This window comes from Brassica napus, chromosome A10 (genome assembly GCF_020379485.1).
Source record: "Brassica napus cultivar Da-Ae chromosome A10, Da-Ae, whole genome shotgun sequence".
NCBI classification, from domain to species: domain Eukaryota; kingdom Viridiplantae; phylum Streptophyta; class Magnoliopsida; order Brassicales; family Brassicaceae; genus Brassica; species Brassica napus.
In genome coordinates this window covers 13,537,099-13,561,361 of record NC_063443.1, presented here as the reverse complement: position 1 = coordinate 13,561,361, position 24,263 = coordinate 13,537,099, and the positions used below count along the sequence as shown (strand labels likewise).

General features: G+C 34.0%; 3 protein-coding genes across 4 annotated transcripts; all 3 read right to left on the bottom strand.

Annotated features, from left to right (window-relative positions):
• Positions 1 to 1,485: 1,485 nt before the first annotated feature.
• Positions 1,486 to 2,454, bottom strand: LOC106370435 (auxin-responsive protein SAUR76). Its single transcript, XM_013810441.3, has one exon. It carries the CDS (start codon positions 2,026 to 2,028, stop codon positions 1,645 to 1,647), a length of 384 nt encoding a protein of 127 aa, XP_013665895.1. The 5' UTR covers positions 2,029 to 2,454; the 3' UTR covers positions 1,486 to 1,644.
• A 3,584-nt stretch (positions 2,455 to 6,038) lies between these two features.
• Positions 6,039 to 10,958, bottom strand: LOC106371709 (sucrose synthase 1). 2 transcript variants are annotated; one of them, XM_048743089.1, is made up of 13 exons: positions 10,940 to 10,958; positions 9,613 to 9,764; positions 9,379 to 9,505; positions 9,067 to 9,218; positions 8,795 to 8,987; positions 8,382 to 8,717; positions 8,210 to 8,305; positions 7,843 to 8,133; positions 7,591 to 7,757; positions 7,285 to 7,509; positions 6,645 to 7,208; positions 6,426 to 6,564; positions 6,039 to 6,337 (listed from the first exon to the last, which is right to left on the bottom strand). In XM_048743089.1, exons 2-13 carry the CDS (start codon positions 9,708 to 9,710, stop codon positions 6,308 to 6,310), a joined length of 2,418 nt encoding a protein of 805 aa, XP_048599046.1. In that variant the 5' UTR covers positions 9,711 to 9,764; positions 10,940 to 10,958; the 3' UTR covers positions 6,039 to 6,307. The 2 variants fall into 2 exon arrangements, with proteins under 2 accessions (XP_048599046.1, XP_013667258.2); XM_013811804.3 differs by lacking the exon at positions 10,940 to 10,958 and having other exon boundaries at positions 9,613 to 9,860.
• A 6,334-nt stretch (positions 10,959 to 17,292) lies between these two features.
• LOC106371708 (phosphoinositide phosphatase SAC4) lies at positions 17,293 to 23,957 on the bottom strand. The gene is made up of 17 exons (XM_048743088.1): positions 23,488 to 23,957; positions 23,269 to 23,404; positions 22,975 to 23,176; positions 22,710 to 22,875; positions 22,324 to 22,546; positions 21,919 to 21,995; positions 21,474 to 21,661; positions 21,299 to 21,396; positions 21,029 to 21,162; positions 20,793 to 20,921; positions 20,117 to 20,468; positions 19,558 to 19,679; positions 19,339 to 19,449; positions 18,711 to 18,890; positions 18,284 to 18,460; positions 17,897 to 18,011; positions 17,293 to 17,775 (listed from the first exon to the last, which is right to left on the bottom strand). The coding sequence occupies exons 2-17, from the start codon at positions 23,392 to 23,394 to the stop codon at positions 17,668 to 17,670; spliced, it is 2,508 nt and encodes an 835-aa protein (XP_048599045.1). The 5' UTR covers positions 23,395 to 23,404; positions 23,488 to 23,957; the 3' UTR covers positions 17,293 to 17,667.
• Between the last annotated feature and the right edge of the window lie 306 nt (positions 23,958 to 24,263).

Genomic DNA, 24,263 nt, shown 5'->3' with positions numbered 1-24,263 from the left:
ACGGCTTTTTGGTTCTCCGTGGAAGACTATTTTTTGTTCATATACCAAGCAGGCATTCAACCAGAGCATTGTTAACCATGTATGGTGGTTTTGTGATCCAGTTTCTAGAAAATATATTTTTTTGATTTTCCGTTGAAGTCGATCTTTGCTTTGTTTCAGCTTTAGGTTTTGATTTCCAGTGGTTTATCGTGTCGTTGAATTGTAATTTTAGTTTTGTGTTCCTATGGCTCTGTTTTGAGGGAAATATAGTTTTTTGGCAACTTTTTCGTCGGCTTTATCTCTTAAAATTTTGTTCAAAAAAGGAGAAGAATATATGCTTTTATTTCTCTTTGCTTTTCATTTTACCAAACAAAATGATTTTCTTACATGAATTTTGTAAGAGACATTTTCATCTAGATATTGTCTGTTACGTATATATTTTCTCATTCATTAAATCTTTGTTTTCGGGAATAAACGAGGTAAATCTCAGTACACATCAGTAGAGACTTTAGACTATTTCAAACTTCAAAACTGACTCTAGACTCTTTCAAAGTTCAAACTACTTATTTATATATATATATAGTTATATACCAGTGTTCTAAAATGTAGTTTAGGCGAGCGTCAAGACGCTATACGGTAGCCAATTGTATTATTTTTACTTATACAATGTTGTATGCGGATTTATAAAATTCGGGTGAATAATAGCGTTTATGCAGACATTATGCGATCTACGCGGACGCCTAGACAGATTTTAAGCATTAATGTTATTATTTATATTACTTTTGTTTATTTTATGTATTTATATGATTGTAGATATTAGTATAATTGTTGCAAAATAATTTTAAATTTATCATCTTTTATATATTTAAAATGGTTTTAATTTTTATAATTTAAAACTATTTATATATGTTATACTATATACTTATACATACAATTGGATTTAAAATATATTTATGTTCAGTTTTTTCAAAAATAATGTATATATATTATTCTTATACTTATATTTTGTGTAAGAACATAAATCTGTATATATCCCGTTTAGACGTCCGCCTATACAACTAGGCGTTATACTCTAACGCGTTATACATGAGTACATTGATATACGGCTAGGCGCTATATCCTTATATATCATGTTTAGGTGTCTGTCTCTACTGATATATACACACACATAATATCCACTGTATATATTTACGTACATGCGCATATATTTGTCATAAATATTAGTTATAAGCAAATAAATTTATAAAATATTTAAAATTTATACGGGCCAATCTATCTAAGATAAATTAAATGAAATTATTTGATGAGGGCTTAAATTTTGTAAACCGTTATTGATCTTGTTCGCGCCAGCCACCAGCATAGTCAAGTCAACAACCCATTTGACCGACCTAGCTCCCAGTATATATATATCCAGTCTATTAATTGATTGATATACATGACTATATTGACGTTGCAATCTTTTTTTTTTTAATAAAAAACACTTTTATATTACAAACTGCAAGCCAATGTTTACATATTGAAATATTTATTTATTGGTTGTTGTATCACTTAAATGAAAAGAAAGATTTTAACAAAAGACTGTGTAAAGTATACAGAGTATAGAATATACAAAACACAAATCATTAATTATATATATATATGTTTGCACCTAAAACTAATCGTAAGTTAATAAGCGTAGAATTCGACAAGTTCGTGGACCGACTCGGGGCGTGACTCGTCGGCGTCGGCATTCTCGAGCATCCAAAGCAAATGCTCAAACAAGACAACCTCGCACGACACAGCGATCGCACCGTCCTCGCCGCCACATCCACCATCCACCGCAGCTAGCTCCTGAAAGAGAGGGTGGCTCACGACGTCGGAGCTCACATGGTAAGGACGACGTGTTCTGCCGACGTATACGGTGTGAAGGTCTCCTGAGGGAAATGCACTAACGGCAGAGGATCGACCGTGATTGGTCGGAGCCGGTTGCTGGTTTGGCTTGGTGTTGAACGAGTTGAACTTCTTCAAGACTGACTTTAGCTTCATCAGTTTGTTACCTCCTTTCGCCATTTTCCAATAGGTTTGGAGAATCTTAAGCCTGAGATGTACGTCGGAATGAGTTTTCCGGTGAGTGGGAGAGAGAAGGAGAAAGATGTTGATGTCGAAGAAAGAGGGGGAGTAGGGTTCTTTATACTAAGTTGACAGGGGTACATTAGTAATTATTTATTGGTTTTGGTAATATCTATTTTTTTAAACGAAAATTGATAAACCTCAGGTATCTTATCAGCTGATTCGAATCGCAATCGAGTATTACTCTAAATATGTTTCCTATAATTGGGGGTCAACAGGAAATGAATTTGTGAAGAGTTTGTAAATTTTAAGAGTTGATAGATTTTAAAAGTTACATGGATTGTGAAATTTATATAAATGGGCTTATAAAATTTGATCATAACTTTTTGGATTAGTATAGATTTTCATGAATTTGTATTACCTATTTTTATCATTTTTTGTAAAGTAGATATATAATTTATTTATTTTCTAGATCATATAGCATTATTATTTATTTTTTCTTTCAAATTAAAAATTAAATAATAGTGATACATACAAAATTGAACAATTTTTCTTAAATGACCATTTTAAAAATTTTGTCACAAAAAAAGCATTCAAAGAGAAAAAAAATAATTAAAAAAAAATTCATGAAAAAGGCAAAAGACGATTTTACTCCTTGTTTTATATATATAAGTAATATAACAATAAAAATTAAAAATAAATAAGTTTCTTTTATAATTTGGAATTATATGTTTTCAAATTTGAACTTTTTAATAATTTTTATAATTTTGGATTTTTTTTTCAAAATATTTTCTAAACTCCGGTTTGTTCGCATAACAGAGGATTTGGCTCTCAAAATTATTTTTTGAAATTCAACTTTTTTGAAACTATTTAAAAAATATTTTAAAATTATTAATATTTATATTCAAAATGATAATTATTTATAAAAATAATTATATGTTCTAAAATGTAAAAGTATAATGAATTATAGTTTTGGACATATAATTTAGATTTAAGGTGCAATAGATATTTGGTAAGAATAATTATTTTGTTTTCTAGTTTTTTATCACATGGATTTTAAAATAAAAGTTTAGCTTTAGGCTTATTTACACAGTAAAAATGCGTAAGATATTTTGAAAGTTAAGTCTTATGAGTAAAAATGAATAGAATTCATCTCCCAATAACATAAGATTTTGTTAGAATTAGAGAATCAATAATAACTAAAAATTTTGAATAACAAAAGATTTAAATGGATTTTGAAAATTCTTTAACCAATAATGGAATCTCAAAATTTTCAAAATTCATAAAAATTCATTTACAAAACTCGGGTAAGTTCGAGTTTGAATACATGAAATTCTAATATGAAACATTTTTCATATTGCATTTCCATCTGGGAAAATTAACGTGAAGACTGTGAATCCTCACCGAACTAGTGTCCAAGAACAATATAAATTAATGAAAACTTTAAACTTTACTTAATCACTTATTTATACTAATAAATTAGTTCAACAACTAAAGGAGATGGTTCATGAACTTTAAAAACGGCTTCACGAGTTCTTATTTGGTAGGTATGTAATTTGGCTAAGCTAGTATACTATTTCTTTCGAATTATCAAATCCCTTTCCACATAACATGTTACAAAATCATATGTATTAAATTGTAAAAAAAAAATTGTCATGTTATTGTGGTTAGACTAGACTCCGGCATTATTCTTTTGTGCAGATTTATTTACATTGTATTTGGCGACTACTGTTACAGCATGTGAGTTCCCGTAGATTTGTCTTATTTTTATAGCTATTAATGTTATCTTAATTATAATAGGCCGACATAAGAGCATCAACTGTCTTTTTAATCATATAACCAAAATACTAATACTTAAATACACCACCTCCTAGTTTGTCTACTTATAAAAGAAATGAAAAAAATATTTATCAGTCTTCTTATTAAACCTAAAGATAATATTAATTAGAACTGCGCAAGAAAAGATTGGCGGAAGTCGCCGGAAGAGTCCAAATAAAGATGAAAAAGGAGAAAAGGATATAGAGAAGAACTTCAACTTCATATTTTTCGGCGGACTCTTCACACGTCAAAGCGTCAAGCTGTAAATGAACCATTTAACTCATGGGACCAGTTCCGGCGTATACATACCGTTTAGGCGACTAAGTTTTCTTTCCCAAAAAATTGAAGGCTTTGGTTCTTCTTCAATTTTTTTTCTTTTAACGGCTTTCGTATTAATTTTTTTTATGGGTACAGCTGGAAATAAAATAAAAGAAAACAATTAAAAAAAAATAAAACTACTTAAGCAATAACCAGTTTCTAAACCGGAAAAGACACGAAACTCTAAACGATGATTAAAGAGGCAATAACCAGTTTCTAAGCCCAGGCTGGCCAAATAATGATAAGTCGGTCCCGAAAGGAATACATTTAGTACTACAGAGTAGATTAGCTACCACACTGTCTCACCTGAGTTTGAAATACCTTCCGATTAATGTTAGAGGATGGACCTATCATCTTACGATCCATCATATTAACGACTTGGACCGAAATCCAAACCAAGACTAATCAAATAATGATAATTTAGTTCTTATAAGAAATCAAACCCAAAAATGATATAAGTACGTACCAAGCCCAAAAAATTATCACTATATGCTACCACTACGTGGTTATCATGATACGATTTGCTGGTGAGATAGTAGGCAGACGAGAGCGATTTTACAAGCAATACAATTGTTAACATATGATTATTAATTGTCTTCAATCTCTATATGCCTCTAATAATTGTTAGCATAGGATTCACTGATCAATGATAGACAATTCATGATACACTATCCACGATCAATAATCGATATAATGCTAAACTTTTAACTATTTTAAAACAACAGCAATTCATGTATGATATTAATAAACCAAAAATGTTTTCTTTTAAACCTCCAACTTTATTAAGGATCTAAGAACATTATGTCTTAGATAAAACCAATATTATCCATCTGTCTAAACACACTTTCAAAACTAGCCAATTACAAATTAAACTTTTAAATGTACATGTGACAAATTAAACTAGAAAAGTACATAATTCGCTAAATATCTCTTTGCTTTCCTTTAATGATAACTTTGGTTCTTAATTACTTTGAGAAGTGCCTCAGCCAATGAAGGAAAATGCACACACATGTGTGTTCCCCACTTTTAAGTGGTGCATGGACTCTGGATAATAAAACCATGCATTTGTTTTGAGGATACATTTTGAAAACAAAACCTAAAGTATAATGCTAAATAAACCGTTTTTATTCCCCCACTCAGTGTATGTTGGTGAGCGAGGACCCTTTTGGATCCTTCGATGTCTTTATTCAAAATATTATATCATTTCAGACATATTGTCGGAAACCCAAAATTTCTCCCTAAATTATTACCCCTTTCTTTCCATATTATTATTCCCTAACAAGAAGCACCATTTTTTTTGTAAATCCAATATAATATGAAATCAATCACACGGCGGAGATACATGTAAATGATATGGACTAATCATAATTTTTAAAATAACTCTGACACATGGGTTATAAAAATGAGAGATGTTTCCGATTTGTAATCATCGCAAGAAATAATATCCTACAATCTCTACCTAATTAGATTATTTGATAATGTTGTTTTCACACATATATACTACATAACTTCGACATGTAAATCCGTTTTGAGATTGCAAAGATTACTACACTACACATGTGAGACATATACCATACCAAACAGGAAAGACATGTGAGACAAGTTGGTGTTTATTGACTTATGCGTCTCTCTCCACTTGCAAAGATTAATGACACTCTTAAAATACAATAGTTGAAGTATTGTCACTGATTCTGTTGCAATTGGCACAAGAGCTTTTAACATTCGTAGATGAAATGAAGCTGAATGTATGCACCTCTAGGTGGCAGTGAACGTGATTGTGTCATGTTATGAAGGAGGAGAAACCAAGTTATGAATTACACTCTGTTGCTGTTTCTATAGTGTTGGAAAATGTTAAATATTTGGAAGAAATGCAATGATTTCAAGATCAAATAATATATATCTCATTGCCAATCATAAGGGAGATCCCTCAACAATCAGAGTACAAACCATTGCCGGAAAGACAAGGAAAAGAAAATACACAAAGACAAAAGGATTGAAACAACAAAGTAAGCAAGAGGAACACAAAAGCGCTCCTAAATCCAAATGATAATAAGAATCAAAAGAGAATTTTGTTATTCTTCAAACACTGGAACCTTTATCTCAAGCTCTTCAATGGTTCCACATTTTTTCTCTCTTTTCTTCATTACTCTTGAGCAAGAGGAACAGCCTGAGCCTATAAGACAGAAAGGAACAACATAGAAACCACATTAGAGACACACACAAAGTGTTTAAGAAGGCTTTAAAGATGAGAGAATGCATACCAGTGGGCGATACTTCAAGGCATAGAACATCTCAAGGTAACGACGGCTCTCAAGACGGTCAAGGTTCGACACATGCTTCCAGAATCCATACACACCAGTCAATGTCAAGAGCCTCTGTGAGTAAATCTGCCACGTGTATCTGCCAAAAACACACACAAAAGATAAGTCTCATGAACTAGTAAAAGAACAACAAGACATATGAGTTTTGTTTCTTTTTACTTCTCCTCAATCCTCTGAAGCCCTCCCTTTGAGATCTGGTCCCAGTGAGATGGATCTTCCTTACACTTGGTGAAGAAATCAGCAAGAGTATCAGCCGCCTGATCACCATGGTAAGGGTCAATGTGGAAACCTGATTTGCCGTGGACAATGATCTCAGCTGGACCACCTTTGCAAGTGGCGAATGTTGGTAACCCACAGGTCATAGCCTCCACAACAGTCAGACCGAAGGCTTCATACAATGCTGGTTGCACAAAAGCACCCTTGGTGTCACAGATGTACCTGTAGAGCTCACCGTTCCTAACCCTGTTCATCTGGGATGAGATCCACCTGAACTGGCCGTTGAGCTTGTATTCCTCAATGAGGTCATACATTTTCTTCATCTCAGCCTTCTCTTCGTTGTCCTTTGACTCTTTCCTCCTGTCTCCTCCAACAACCACCAAGTTAACAAGCTCACGTAGGCGTTTGTTCTTCCCGTACCACTCAACAAGACCTGACAAGTTCTTGACACGGTCGAGCCTAGCCATCGTGAAGAGGATTGGCTTCTTCTTGTCCTTGAGCACACATCTGTTTCAAAAGGAGAATATAAAGATTAGATCCAGAATCACAAATGTTTACCAAAGATGAGTCATCAAAAGCTTACAAGTGCTCTTCGTTTTCAACATTGCTGTAGAGAAGCTCCTCAATCTCAGGGTGGAACTTAGTCAATCTACGCTTCTCCTCAGTGTAAGGGAAGTAGATGCTCATGTCAGCACCAGGAGAGACAATGTTGAACTTGGGATCAAAAACATCAATCCCATGAACAACACGGTACAGTCCAGGAAGAGTAAAGGCCGTGTGGCTCTCATACTGCCCAACGGTATCCTTGCTGCAAACACAAGCGAGCCAAAAGAGCATTCATATAACTGAAAAAAACATTTCTCAGAAACTATTTCTTGCAATTCAATACCTTCCAGCAATTTCTTGGAGAGTACTGGTGATGATGAAATCAGTATGGTTCATTGCAAATAGATCCGCAGTGAACTGGCATGAGAAATGGTACTTATCGTCAAGCTTCTTCCAGTAGATATCAGAGTCAGGGTACTTTGTCTTCTCCAGAGCGTGCGCAATAGTACACTGAGAGGAAGAAAGAACTCACACAGCATTAGCTTGAAGCTTTACACAACTGAAACATTTAAACTGAGAGAGGTGTTTAATTAACCTGAGTGACACCAAGTTTGTGAGCCAACAAAGAGGCAACGAGGTTTCCATCACTGTAGTTACCAATGATAAGGTCAGGCTTGCCCTTCAACTCCTTGGCAAGCTCGACGGCAGCATCCTCGGTGTAAGTCTCTAGATATGGCCAGACTTCGAATCTTGATATCCATTTGCGAACTATACCCTTCTCTGTTCTGAAGGGCACACGGAGAATATCACAGTACTCAGATCCATCAACTCTCTCGAGACGCTCGCCACATGTGGTTCCTACCGCATCAGGGAGCAGTCTAGTGAGCTGCAACAGAAGCAAAACACAAACACAGTCAGATTCAGACATCGTCAAGAATCCAAAATCAACTGAGAGAGCTTACAATGAGAATCCTTGGAGTAATGTTGAGTCCTTGCTGCTGAATACGTTGGAGCATGTCTGTCTCCATGGCACGGACTTGATCCAGAATGTAAACAACCTGCAAAGATCAGAACTATTTGAGCTCAAGACAGAACAACAAGTGTAGAAGAGGAGAGAGTTGAATGTGTCCTGACCTGACCACCAGTGTCAGGGTAACCAAGAACATTATCCTGAGCGAAGTAACCATGTGGAGAGAGGATGACAACGTTGAACACCATAGGGACTCTCCCAAGAAAGTTCTCTAGAGTGCAAGGGTCAGGGGCCTCGAGGAGGTCCAAGAGAAGACGGATCATGTCAAGGACACGCTCGGCATTGTTTCCCCATCCCCTCTCAAGACCAATCTCCTCAAACTTGGCCTCAAAATCTTCATAAGGCGTTTCAGGTGCAAGACCTGCCAGATACTCCTCTGCCTTCCTCAAGATGTGTTGCAGACTGTTGAGGTTTTGAACTCTCTCGTTCAACATCAAGGTCTACACAAAAAAAACATTCAAAAACAAGATTCTTGGGACTTAAAAAAGAAGAGACTCTTAGGGATGTGATAAGTTACCTTCCCCTGGTGGCTGTGTAGTCTAAGGAACTTAAGCAAAGGAAGCAAACTCTCCTTATCATGGAAGAGCTTAGCCGAGAGGTGACGGTTGAGAAACTCAACACCGTCTCCAATGTACTTGGGGAGCGTTGGGCGAGGGACAGAGGCATTAAATGGCTCAAAGTCAAGCTCAAGCGTGAAATCACCATTCTTACTGCGATTCAAAAGTGACATCATTTAGAGAACAAACAAAAAAACAGAACTGAACTTAGGAAAAAATGGTTAACACATACACTCCATCAACAAGCTCTTCCTTGAAATGAAGAAACTCAGCAGGTGTAAGCTCCTCAACAACAAGAGCATGGAGATTAACTCTTATGTACTCCCAAACACCAGGCCTTGGCCTCACAGCAAGAGCAACCCATGGTGGCAACACTATTGCTTCCTGTTTTTTAACCCATACCAATCCAAAAAGATTAAAACTTTTTACCAAAAGATCAAAACTTTTTACCAAAAGATCAAAACTTTAACTACCAAAGAGACCAAAAACTCTCACTAGAATAAAGATCAAAACTTTCAGTAGTAACCCATTTGAGTGAATGTACCTGAGTGGTTTTGAGAAGGTCGAAGAAAGCACCACCTTCAATCTTCTTCTGGGTTTCTTCAGGCAAAGCCTCGAATTCAGCAATGATCTGGTTTTGTTGCAGGATGCCTTTACCTTTGGCTTCAACCCTACAAAGATCATCATCACGTGAAGGAAGTGTGATCAAACTCTTTTTGTTCTTCTTCTTCTTAGCCATTTTATTTAAAAAAAAAGTGATTTGATGTGAGAGAGATACCTGGAAAGTAAGGCAAGGACTTCGTTTCTTTGAGCAACGAGCGTTTCGCTCAAACGCTCACGTTGGCTGTGGACGCGCGTTAACACACCGTTCACCATTGATCCTTAACAGAGACGCAGGAAACAGTGATAACAAAGTTTGTCTTTTGGTAACTGCAGAGAGAGAGAGAATAACACAAGGAAATAGAATATGAGATGATGAGAATAAGATGTAAGTTTTGTGTTTGCCCAGCATTCATATTTATATACATAGAAAACTATGTATTATAACGAGAAAGTCAAGAAATTTGATCAAAAACTTGACTTTTTTTTCTTTCTTTTTGAGCCTTGAGCTTCTAATGTATTACGAGAAAGCCATGGAGGTTATTAAATTCAAAATATTGACCACTAAAATCATTGTTCGAACTTGGACGTGTACAAATTGAAAATGATATCTTATGAGTTATCTTAAGATCATTTTATCAGTTTCGTTATACACTTCTATCCACCATCCGTTTTAAAGCAATGGTGTTTAAAACCAACCTCCTCATAGACATCTTTGTCGCATTTTAAATCCAAGTGTGACCTTACAAAAGCGGATGCAAAGATATAATATAAAGACAAAATATACCATGAGAAAAAAAAGATATTTTAAATTGGATACAAATATCTATGTTATATTTTAAGAAAATAAGATTTTAACCTAAGCAAAAATAAATGAAAAAGACAAAAAAAATACACCATGGCTTTATAAGAAAAGATATTTAAAATTGGATACAAATATCTATGATATATTTTAAGAGAATAAGATTTTAACTAAAGCAAAAATAAATGAAAATAAACACTAGATTCCCGAGACAAGTACAATAATACTCTATAGTGGATTCCTTATTTGGATATATTTTTTTCTAGAAAAAATATATTCAGAATTCAGCATTCAAAAGAATTTTCCGAAAATGTTAAATCAAATTAAAGAAAGGCGTGATACTCTTTTTTTTTTCCTTTGGAACACAGCTGGAAAAATTCCAACTTATAAAAATAATAAAAAGGCGAGAAAATAGAATACGAACAGGACTGATTCTCCAGAATATATAGACATTTGGTGTTAATTTTCTAGCCAGAGATTTTTCAGGCAAGAATTTTCTAAGGAAAAGGACAAGATATTGTTGTGATTCATCTTATTTTTCTGTTTTCTTAAGAAAAAATAAACACAGAAAACAAATTAAAATTCTTATCTCGCTAGCACTAGGATTTAAAAACTAATAAAACAATAACGTGGAATAAAAACCAGAAAGCTTTATATACAAAAACAACAAAAAGGTAAAAAAGAAGAATGAGAAGAAGAGAACCTGGAGTAGAGAGAATGGGTTTCAGTGAATGGTGGAGGATTTGTTCGATACATCATATTTATAGAGACGCATTATCACAGCTTTATGCAATTTTCGGTAAGTTAGATAGAAATAAATAGCTAGTTGACAAAAAAAAAAAAGAGAAATAAATAGCTAAAGGGGTTAATTTTCTTCCTTTGTTACTTTGTTTCCTTTACGTATTTTTTTTACTTCGGCTCCAAACTCAGAGAAATGGATTTGAAAGTCAATGTAAAAGGGCATTTAAGGAAAAATCATGGTTCGGATATATTAACAATTAATCACCAGTATTTTATCCTCGAACAGAGACATCCGAATCCTATCTTTGGAGTTTGGATTAATAAGTCAGTGTAATTAAATTTGGTTTAAATGATTCTTTCTATCCTACACTTGGCCAACAAGAAAATTTATTAAAAACCTTGTCGATATTTTATGTCTAAAATATATTTAAAAAAACTGAAATCAAATGCAACACAATTTTAGAAAAAACTTATTTTGATTTTTTTATGACGCCTTATTTTGAATAATTATGCAATCAAATACAGTTTAATCTAATTTATTAAATTAAACTTATAATATCCTAAAATACATAAATTTTAATTATTATTTTGGTAAATGATCTTTTGTTGTCTTTTTCTGCAAAAAAAATTAAGCAAGTTTTATGTGCTGTTTATTGTTTTCCTGTTGCTAAAAAGGATTTATAACTTTTATGGTTTGACAAATAAGCTGAAACATCTCTCTAACTCTCTCATTTCATTTTCTCAAACTTTTCTACCAAGCTTTGTTTAGGAAAACGTTTAACTTAGATGTGTTAACACTTCTATTTCTTTCTTTAATTCAATTAATTGATCATACATTTTTCTCTATCACACTTTTAGAATTTAATATACAATTTTCACTAAAATGATGAGAAGGGGACGAAGAAATAAACTGGTGAAAATAGATCACTAACATATTTCAAATTGTGAAAGAACAAAAGAACAAAAATCATTAAATTACTTATATTTTAAAAATAATTGTAAAAATAACATATATGTTTACTTTACAGATGGAAAGATATTGATAAGAAAATATTATCGAACACAAAAGAAAGAACTGTTGATCGAAGTTTGTAACCTACATAATAATGAATGACATTAGGTCGGGGATCCGTGACTTCACAACTTTTTTACTGTATAAATTATTTTCAGAAATTTACGTTAACATGTATTTCTATTTTCTAAGTTTATCCCCCAAAAACATATGTTTCTAAAATGACTCATGTGTATATTGGACATTTGTTAAGGATATAACTAACATCTACTGTTATTATTATTTGGTTATTTAGGCATGGGACGGATCCGGATATCCGGGAAATTCAGAGTATCCGGATACGGATTCGTGGTTTCCGGATATCCGGAATTCGGACATCTATCTCAATATTCTATTATCCGCGGATATCTGGATCTGGATCCGTAAAAATAATTAAACATAATATTTTTTTTAAAAAAATATTAATTTTTTAATATAATACATGAGTTAAATATTTATAAATATATATATATATATGTCTATAATATTGTAAAACTAAAATATAATATTATAAGACTAATTTATGTATAAATATTAATATATCAAATATAAATATTAACGAAATTTAAAAATTTAATGTGTTTTAAAATACAGATCCGGATATCTGGACTTGAAAATTAAGATATCCAGAACCGGATTCGGTTTGGACGGTTCCAAGATTTTACTATCTGGATTCGGATATGGATATTCCGAATATCCTATTTTCGGAATGGATCCGGAGCGGATCTCAGATCGAATCCGAATCTGGGATAAGAAGTCCTAGGCCTAGGTTATAAGGGCATCAGCATCAATGAACCTTAAGGGATGTTCATAACTTTAATTTTTTATTATTATCTTTTTTAATTTTTCTGTTTGATTTAAAAAAAAAAAAAAAAAAATTAAGCGGACTAATCACGGGCCGCCACGTGGCGTGGGGCCCGCGATACAGTGATAACCAGGTTCATCCCAATGACCCTGCAAGAGCTGAGTTCACCAAAAATAGAATATTTTAATATTTTTTTTTTGGGGAAAGGTGTGAACTTCTGCATTGAACCTTCAATGCAGATGCTCTAATGTACTCAGTTAAACTGTTACTGATGTTCCATCATTTGACATTTTGACTATTATACTTACTAGTTTACAGTTCATTTCACAATAACAATCCATTTCCTTAATAATATTCATTATCACCATATATTACTACTATATATCCACTTGTAGCTAACGGTTTAATTAGTATGATTTGTGAATTGTGAAACAAAACGTTCAAATGGTTTTTAAAGTAAAACCGTTGATGGTTTGTGTCATCCATTGCGGTTTGTGTCATCCGTTGCGTAAGAGTTTTTTCTTAAAGACTGTTGGGTCGAAACCATTGGCTAAGCTATTATTACTGGTGTTTGAACAAGTATTTGACGGAAGCATTTATAGTATAAAGAAATGTGTGTTGTCTACTTGTCTCCATGTATCTACGACCACCACGTGTGGAGGTATTAGTGACTCTAGGAGCTACACCAGCCAAACATAAGAGGGACTTTGGATAAGGCCAACGTTGATTGTGATGTTGCCTTTCCACCGACTTTCAATGATAAAAATAGTAAAATACTGACAATTTGTGTAATTATTTGTTGATATCAGGATTTGAATATTATGGAAACTGATTAAATCGTACGTTAAAAAGTAATAGTTGATCCACTAACGCATACCAGTCCATTGTTATTTGCTTCTGTGGGATGGTTTTGACTTTAAGGTAAAGCGGTATTGAGTCGTTTATTGATGTTTTGTTACTGTAATCAAATGGTCTTTTTTAACTTTTAGAACCAAATGGTTCATTGAAAATATTAGTGGTTGCGCAAAGAAAGAGTTTAGAGGAACTGGGATGGGATGGGGTGGAATTTTTTAATTTTAATTTTGTCTGTAATCTTTTTAAACATTTTCTCCTTCAGTTCTCATTCTTTGCCTTGTGCATTCTTTCACTTTCTTGTTTTTCTAAAATGTGGAAGGTGAGGTGAGCTCGTACGTAACGCGGCAAAAGAACGATGCATGTGTTTTTATCCCAAGAAAACAACGATGCCTGTGGATTTCGGAACTCTTTGCGTTATCTCCGGCAAAGTTGAGTAATTAACATTTCCATAAAATACCAGCATTTCCAAAATTCATTTACGGTTCATAGTTTAGACAACAATTAGTTAATTTTTGAAAGTCTTTCAAATGTTTGAAAATGACGCCACGGCGATCTAGAAGGAGAAATACAAAATACAGTTAATAACCATCAAGATGTGGAAATCGATACTTATGTAGGACTTTTAAGAAAGAAAAAAAATCCATGGTTCAAAATTTTAAGTTTTGGCCTTAATTTGTCTAAAACAGACTTCAAATTAAGCAGAACTAATTTGTAGACGTCAAATGTCGTTAAACATAGAGAATGAAGTGCTAATCTAGTTTTAAGTTCAAACTCTTGTGATATATTTTGTTTCTAAAAATTGGTTGGCTCAAAATTAAATAGAGCAATAGCAATAATTTTGGTGAAACTCCAAGGCAAATAGCAAAACATTCATTGGTCTTAAAAAGATACAACAAGAGAGAGGAGGCTATATGAAAAGGTCATAAAATTTTCAGAAATGTTAGTTACTAAGACTATCTTCATTCCACTTCTAAATTTTTTAGAAATGTTAGGTATAACAATGAGACCCTTGTAAAATAATGCTTGCTAATGAATCATAATTACATTTCCACTAGCAGTAACACTTTTGCATTTTGCCTGATTACCAATTAGCAATAGAGTTTCCACCTAACCCAAAAAATAAAGTACAATCATTATGTCTTGTTGTGTGTGTGGGGCCTGTGCAAATGCATAAGTTATTTAATTTACAGCATATGCCTTCTGATTAAACGGGAGCCAGAGTCTAAACAATGGAAAGACCAGAAGGTCCAGAACGCAAGCAGTGTATCCGCAAGGTAAACTATTATTGGTACGTAGTGCGTTATTTGAAAAAAGAATCAGTTACTTTTTTTGGTAAATATACTGCTATCGAGGATTAATACTTTTGAGAACAGATTGAGTATTGATACTTAAAAAGAAATATTGATCTAAACTACCATTTAGCTTTTCAGTGTTTTTGATAAAATGAACGTAATTCTAAGATAGTAACAAGTTAACGTAAAATATGAATATTCCTTTAGGTAGTTGTCAAACATTACATGATTTCCATTTATTTATTAACGTAAAATATGCACGGTAGAATAGTGTTTTCTTTCTAATATATGAAATTCCTTTTTGGTTATTTAGGTAGATGTCAAGCATTACATGATTTCCATTCGGTTTGCCTAATTTTTTTGGAATTGAAATTCCATCTTCTTCGATAATTGATACAGCTTAAAGCAAGCAACACCATACAGTAAAAGTTTTGCTATATTGTATCATCCATCATTTTCTTGAACAAATCATATGGTATAGTATGGATATCTATCACACGTCGCACTCTTCTTAAAAAGGATTTGTAATTTTTTATTCATCAAAAGACGTAAATATGCATATGAATGATAACATCAAGGAAGTTTTTATTTCTTCAGAGACAAATCCACATGCCTAGATTTAATGTGTTTACGATATGATTAACTTTTCTAGCTTTCTGTAGAACCTTTGAGAATCTTCGTAGCACATTTTTTCTTAATATTCCATGCATGATAAATGGATTATTTTCCTTGGATGAAATGATTATGGAGACTTTTAACATTTATTTTGATATATTCCTATGCTAAATAAATTCTTAAGCACAGATTATGTATTCTGTTTAATCTGTACTATGAGATCAGGAAAAATATAAAGCTGAGGCTTAAGTGGTAGGAGATGTGGGGCACATACAAATTTGGAAAAACAATGTGTTTTTGTTGGTGTTGTTGACTTGTAATTATAAATAGCAATAGACACGTCTAGAATGTACATGAAATAAATGGTGTTTGTGTCTCCAGGAAGAATAAGAACCAGACTTTGACCGGCATCCTTGCCGCACAGATATTTATTTTTAATTTTTTATAAATAATTATTTATATAAGTAATAATATATTATAATTTTACTTATATTAAATAATTGTTTAATATAATATTTTTAAACACAATAATTTATAGTTTATATTAAGTAATTTTATTGTGTTTTGTACACTGTCAAATGTATAATCCACACTTTTAAAATATAGTATGTGTATTCACACAAATGTATTCTTATTTTTTATGAATCAAAATTGTATGATAATATATAATAAATTGTTTTATATACTATTTAAATGTTGTGCTATATATTTTATACTCTTCAACATTTATCAATTTCCATTGAGCTATTATTCATATGAAAATATACGTAAAATAATATATTATATATTAATTTATATTTTATTTATAAATAATATATTATATACTAATTTATATTTTATTTATATATCATATAAGTGATTCTTATAAAATTTAGGTATGTTTTATTGTTATTTAATTTGGTAAAAATATAATAAATACTAAATGTTAGAATTATGTAGTTTTGTAATGGTATTAAAATGTAATTTAATAGTAGGTTTAATTTATGATCACTTTAGGAAATGATTTTAAATTAGGAAAATATAAATTATAGGGCAATTTTCTCAAATAGCCCTCTTTTAAGTTTTTTTAGAAAAATAACACTCAATAAGAAAAATGACCAACATAGCTCTTTTTGTTTTGAAAATTTAAATTTAATTTTTTTATTTCTAAAATTTTAAACCCTGTTTTTAAAACTTTCACCTCATAATCCTAAATTCTAAGTCTAGATTAATTTAACATAAGATATAAATATATTTTTACTCTTTAATAAAATTTATTTTGGTCATTTTTCTCATTAGTAATTGTTATGTGACAAAAATAGTTATCTTAAAAAATTTCTCTAAATCATATTTGAATATATGTTCAATAATTATAGTGGTATTCTAGTGTAAATAAATTAATAAAACTAAAAGGCAATTCTATTATATATATATATATATATTTTTAATAATATAGATAATAATAATAATAATAAATGTTATGAGACATCACTCACATCAAACAATACCATATGTTATTCAAAAAAAGAATCATCTGGTCTGATCCACTCTGCAGTAGGTCGAGTTGGGAAGTGTGAAGACTGTGCGAATCCCTGATATATTTTTACAGTTTGTAACTCAGCTCACACCTCTGGAAGATTTTCTATCAATATGAAAGAGGATCTTTCATTAACGGTCTGAAGATTAACCTGATAAAAACTGCATGGCTCAGCAGGCGATGAAGAATGGAACTTTTACCAATGGAAAAAATAGTTACAAGATAAGATTTAATAATCAACAGATATTTACAACAGAATTGAGACTTCAAACATAAACAATAAAAAAAGGTCTTCACAAAAGTCTCAGACTATCACAAGTTTCTGACCACAAAGATGATAATTTCACTACTCTGCAAACTCAAGATCTCACCTGTTTTTAATTATTCTTTGCTCCTCCTTAGTGTATACCTCTTTTGACCGTTTGGTCACCAACGTCAAGTTACAAATATGTGGTACCGTGAATCTCTATACCAGTCCCCTCTCCATGATTGCACCGTAATACCCAAATGTGAAGGCAACGTCTGTTCTTGTTGGAAATGGAACGTTGAAAGAGCTTCAATGGCAGAGTGCCTCTCCATATGCTACCCATTGTTTGAAGCTATCCGTAAAATCATCGCGAATATTTGTGTGGACAGATGGTTCGGTTCCCATAGGTTCCTTTCCCTGCCAGAGGATATAAACTCCGGTTAAGTTTCATGTGCAAGTAACCAAGTGACAATATATGCCTCTCAAAACAATCAAATCATCTGATAGGCATGCAAAGTAGAATTGGGAAGATACTGACCTTCCTGCTGCTTGATCCACTCTCGCTCATAGCTGGCGCTGACTGTTTTATTTCACTGATGATATTCTCCGATGATGACATTTCTGCGGTTGAACAGCTAGCAAGCGCTGATGACCTACCAAAAGAGCAACGTGGGTTCAAAAAAATGTTGATCACTCATAAGAAATAGGCTATTACTGTTAATTTAGTAATCAATAGAGAAAAACGCTACACGAATGGATATTGAATCTTATGATAAAAATTTTGGACGCAACATAATCAGCTGAATTTTGAGAAAGATGACCAATATGATATATTGAAATTATAAGCCTCTATTTAACGAGATCTGGTTGCTTCATCAACTGCTTAAAATCGTACATTGATCTCTTTAATGCACATTACTTTTACCTGTACAATTGATCGTTCTCGCATAGATTTTCCGATGACGAAAGCCACTCAACATCAACAAAATTTGAGACACTAGACATGTCTTCCTGCTCGGACAAGTAATTGGAGTTACTACCATTACGTTGAACCTTCTGCGCATCTCCAAAAAAATGTGAGCTAGGCATTGACGGAGCACACCTACAAAGACGTTACAGCTGATGATTCAGACCAACAAGTGTTCCAACGTACTAGCGCACACAAATTCTTTGACTACATGAAGTAGAAAGACAGCACTCATCAATTTATGAGCTATAACAAGGGTTGAATTGATATGCACAATAGAGCTCCACACAGCAAATGCATACATATACTCAAGCTAAAGGAACCAGCAGTAGATGTTTTATTAAGCTATAATCCGGAAGAATATGTAAGAAATAAATAAAGAAACCTTGATAATGCTACATCAGCAGCTGGCATATCTGGTGATGACTCTGAAACTATATGAGTCACTTGGCGTGATGACAAGCCTTTACGTGATATGCTTTCATGCTTGCTACTCATTGCAGACATCGGTGTGCGACTTTCATGGAGAATATTTCCATCTGATAAGCACCTCTTCACAAAGAACCTGGAAACATAGTGTTAAGAGCTATGATCAGTTATAAAGTTAAAATAATTTTGTTAACTTTCAAGTCTATAATGAAGATGGAAAAGCCATCTACTAAAAACAAAGCAAATTCATAAACAAATAGAGAGTACACAGCAAGGTAAAGGTCAATGCAATTGACAAATCAATCCTAGTTTCCCGTAATATAAACAAGCTCGCACCTCCATGCGTACAAATCATACAACCATTCCTACATTTATGAGAGGGATAATTTCGAATGATGCAGAGCCTATTTGTTTCAAAGTTCGTATACAAAACGCATTGCAAGTAGGTCTAAGAAATTAGAATTCGTATAGCTCCTTCAATCATCAAAGCATGTCAGAAGAATGGAATCCTCAAAACCTTAATGAAAGATGAACATCAAGTTCTGTATACATATACCTACATGATTGCAGTCATAGAAACCTACCTTTCATCTTCCTCCATGCTTAACTCTCCATTTCGCCCATTAGATTGGGAATCTGAACGCAACTCCCAAACCGCCTGCTTCCCTTGTTCAGGCTGGAAAGTACCAAGAAATCTGCATGTAGAAAGCCACAAAGGCCCAGAGACTTTCTGTAAGACTCTGGGAGATCATGGCGTAACATGTATATATGAGAGAGAGAGAGAGTGACAGAGAGCAGCTCACATATTAATGGCATCTTGTTTATCCGCATCCATGTATGCGTTATTATAATATCGTTGCAGAGTCCTCAAGAACTCTTGTGACTGGGTTGCTGCCTTCCACTGGCCTCTCCTCTCACTGAAGACCTATTGTATACCACAAATTATAGGAATCAACAAAGTGTCTCCAAACAATAGTGGACAAATGGTAATTTGAGTCGGCTACATATATATAATAATGTCGGCTGACAAGTGTCAGCTGCTGAAGGCAAATTTAAAGGCTGATTGATGCATGGACTAAGAAACCAGGATGTACAAATGACATTTTAGATTTGTTTTAAGGAAAGGCAAGGACTACTATTTAATTGTGAACAGTTAAAACTGTGACGTGAAATGGGATACTTTTATCTCATCGAGCAAACCATGAATCATTCCCAACTGAGACTAAATGGAATCTATTTTGTGCAATTAGAATCAACTATCAACTAACTGTTTCTAACAGAAGACTACATAAAAGGCAGTTCCAAGACAATTAACAAAATTAATCCACTGCTCTCAGGACTTAGGGGAAAAATTAGACATACCTTATTGTGGGCCGCAGATCCACCATATTGATAAGCTAGCGTGTCTCCCATTCTCTCATATAGCCCCATTAATGAACTTGACAGAGGATCATCAAGTTCAATCGTAGGAGCATCTCTAATTCCCAAAGCATGAAGCTGTTGTCCTAGAGCAGCCCAACCATATGCATACTGTGCAACATTTGTACGATCAAGACAATCTATGCAATTGGTTCTCAGCACGCCACTCTGGAGCCTACTAGGCTTGACATCAAAATCGCCATTATCAACATTCTTACTTGGGCGAAAATTCTTCTCTGGGGAATCATATTCCCCACTATCATCATCAGAACTATTACGTGGAGACATGTCCGCACTGCATTTTTAAGACATCATTAGTACTGTAAGAATTTAATACATAGGTGCACGGAAAATAACTTTTCTAATAGAGTACATCTTTCCACCAAGATCTAGTTGAATGCTATCACCAGTTTCCAAAGAGTAACACCAATTACGGATAGTTAATGATAATTAATAAGTGATCCACATTGCAGAAGATAGCTAGGAAACGAATACTATCCTTCTAGATCAATTCCCTGGACTACTTTGACAGGTTCATCTTAATAACAGACAGCGAAATAATAACCGGGGAGGAATTTATATAATGAACAAGTAACAGAAGCTCAAGCAAAAGGCTTACTCAGATGAAGACAAACTCAAATAACCATCGAGCTTCATTGCTGGGGTAACTTGATAATAAAAGAAACCTGTTAGCATCAAAGCACAGGTAGCTACTTTGCCAAGAAGTGCCAAGACATTTGCCGTTTTGCTGAAATAAAGACAGATAAAAGATAAAACTGGTTTTCATCTAAAATATGAACTGTATTTATAAATTTTTATTCTTGAAGGAGCTGGAGCGCAAATTCAAAAGGATACCTCTGGAAATGTTTGTGCAAGTCCCAGTGGAGGAATCTTAGACGGTTTTCTTCAGGCAGATCTTTGTTTATAAAGTCAATTGCATTAGCAAACTCTGCCCGGAGAACTGATTCCCTGGGTCTCCTCTCTTTTGTCTATTGATTGTCAAAAGCAACAGGATAAATCAGTGAAAGCTTTGAGGTGTGAGAATATCAAAATGACAATGCACATGCCCTTTCCAATACAAAAAGTACCTAGGCTGAAATGATTATGAAAGATTAGGCAGCTCACCTTGATCAAGTTCAGAATAATGATGGGGATTCCATATCGATCTACAAGGTTTTCAAAGTGAAGTCTAGTTGCCTCAAAGTTCAGGTCCCTTTTTGACACTGTATTTGACATTGAGATATTCAGACGCACAGAGGAGAGAGATACATGGAGAGAGACCAGGCAGTATAACACTTACATACTATATCCGGCTTAATATTCATCCGCGAGGTCTCCTGTGACCAGAATAGAGGGATTGAGCCACGATTCTGCACAACAGAACTTATTTGCATGGGATGGTCTTCAGGAACGTCCTCAGACACAATCTGTTCTGTTTCGACATCATTAGCAACATTGCCACTTTCGTTTATTCCTCGTTTCAAGTACCTAAAATCAGAAGGGGGTTAGGAGAAAAGAAGAAGAATAACTACCTCAAGTAAAGATGCATATTTTAAATCTCCATGTTGGAAAGAACCCAGGAGATAGGCAAATATTGAACAATGATTGCGCATTGTACTCTTATGTGATTAACAATGTGGGTTTTATTTGCAATGACTTCATGTTACTGCTACAGGTTACAGAGTGACTTATAACAGACATGTATACTACAGAGCATGAAACAAGGGAGTTATGAAATCTGATACCTGGTTCCAGCATTATGGCGGGAGCGCCTAGCGATAAGAGTGAGTTTAAAATTCCGTCCAGCTTCAGAAAGACTTGTCTACATGCACAACAAATCAAGATTCAGCACCTATGAATCTAAACAGTACTATGAAACTACCAAGGTATTTGAGAATAAAGATGCTAGTTAGCACAGCCAAGAACATCAAAATAGATGAATAGCTATACGAATTTGCAAGTTAGACATAATACTTCTTTTGCAGACCTTTTGGTGCAAGACCAAACATGATACAACATAATGATCCCAAAGTAAATGGTACACAAATACCAAAACTACTGCTGTGAGAAAAGAAAAGAAGAGGAACATTTGATTCGGGAAAACTTTCTTCTCTTTGGCAGTGAGGGGCAGACAAATATATGATCCTTACCTGCTTAAAGAAACCATACACCAATGCTACAGTCCATACGGTATTCCGAAGATGATGTCTAATTCCCCGAGTCAAGAACTCGTTCCACACAAACATTTTCTTATAGAGAGTACCACCACTCTCGCGGTCGCATATATTCTTCTGGAAACTACGCATTATATTGAAAGAATAGCTGAAAAAGAAGTCCTTTGTAAGGTCCACCATACACAGGAGCCTCTTGTACCTGTTTATCAACAAGTGGGAAACACCAGATAAAGAAACGCAAGTGTTAAATAACTTCAGTTCATAAAAAGGTGGAAGGGTGTAATAAATAAACACATGTACTCTCTCTTAAACAACAAGCTTGGAACAAACAAAACATGGGCATAAAGATATTATCAAGACACCTGTTCTCGTCTCTTGAATTTGCAAAGTTGGAAAGCACGCTAGAATTTCGCAAAGAAATGATGTCACTCTTGGACACTTCATAGACCCTGTGACCACAAATTTCGCCAATCTCTCTTCTCTCAGTAATAACCAGCATGTAGTATGGTCCCAAAAACTTAATGAACCCTGAGACCACCCACATAAATGGGGGAGAACAAAAAATAGTGAGAACACGCTGTAAAAGTAAAAGCATCTAAGGTTCCTGTAAACATAACCAACACATACCAATGATGCCATAACATAGAGTGACAAGTTTCAGCCCCCCTGTGGCTTTGTTTCCTTCGTGTATCCGTTTAAGCAACTCGTAGCATTCCTTCTTCGTATAAGCAGTTGAATCCTCACTAACATTAAGCTCAGACGCATCAAGACGGTCAATCTTTAGTACTCTATACACTCCATTACCGTTCCAACCAATCATATAGAAGTTCTGAAATAAAAGAAAGATATCATCATCATCATGTTAGCTAATAAAATTATCCTAGCGATTCAAATGTTCGAGGTGGAAGCTGGTATGTGTACCGATTGAGTCTCGAAGAGTTTGAATTCTTGCATAGAGGCTTGAAGGGAGGAGGAGGTGGAGCCTCCGTTCTCCATTGGTGGCGATGAGGTTATTCCCGAGCCTTTTTGACTTACAGATCCGAGCATTAACTTGTCTCTGTGGGGGGAAATAGAAGAAAGATTTTGAATTTACACGCAAACCAAATCAAAAGATTGTCGTAAGAGATCAAAGGTCGTTACTTTTTCACTTAATACACGAATCTCTTTGCACTGTGGTATTATAAGAGAAACACAAAGGAAGATTCTCTGGTGAGATTCTTCTTATGGTGCTCTCGAATTGAACAAATGCGAGATTTTGTTAAACGTAAGGAAACGATCACGGAGATCACAGCTCTAGAAAGCTCAGATTCGTAGAATTAGAAGATGGAATGAAGAATTTGGAGAAGAATAATAATTTGAAGAAGATGGAGAGAGAGAGAGAGAGAGAGAGAGAAAGGGGTTTAATGATGAAGAGAGAGAGAGAAAATGAGGAGGAGGAAGGAGAAGATGAGATGAGACGGATGTTTTCTTTGTTTCGGTGGAGACAAGGAAGGAAGGAAGGAAGGAGAAGATTGGATCGAGAACACAACAATGAGGAGAAAGGAAGACGACGAAACACACCACAATTTCTATTTCATTTTATTTTTGGGATTTGCAAAATAAATAAAATAAAAATAAATAAATAGTCCCGTGACAGTGTGCTCTCTATATAGCTACAGCTGTCTGGACTCTAATGGAATTAGCTGCACCTTCGAGGAGTTATTACTCTTTCTTTCTTTCTTTCATTCACATCCTTCTTTTTTTTATAACTAAAAGTCAATTATCATATGATTCACGAGTGAGCGACTCATTTTAGCAAAGGTGTCACAAAAACATGTTTACATTATCTGGTGATGATGCTGACGCCAACACTAATTTGATTATATAAAGATATATCAGGTGGGATCAGTGTTTTGAAACCCGACCCGAACCTGCGG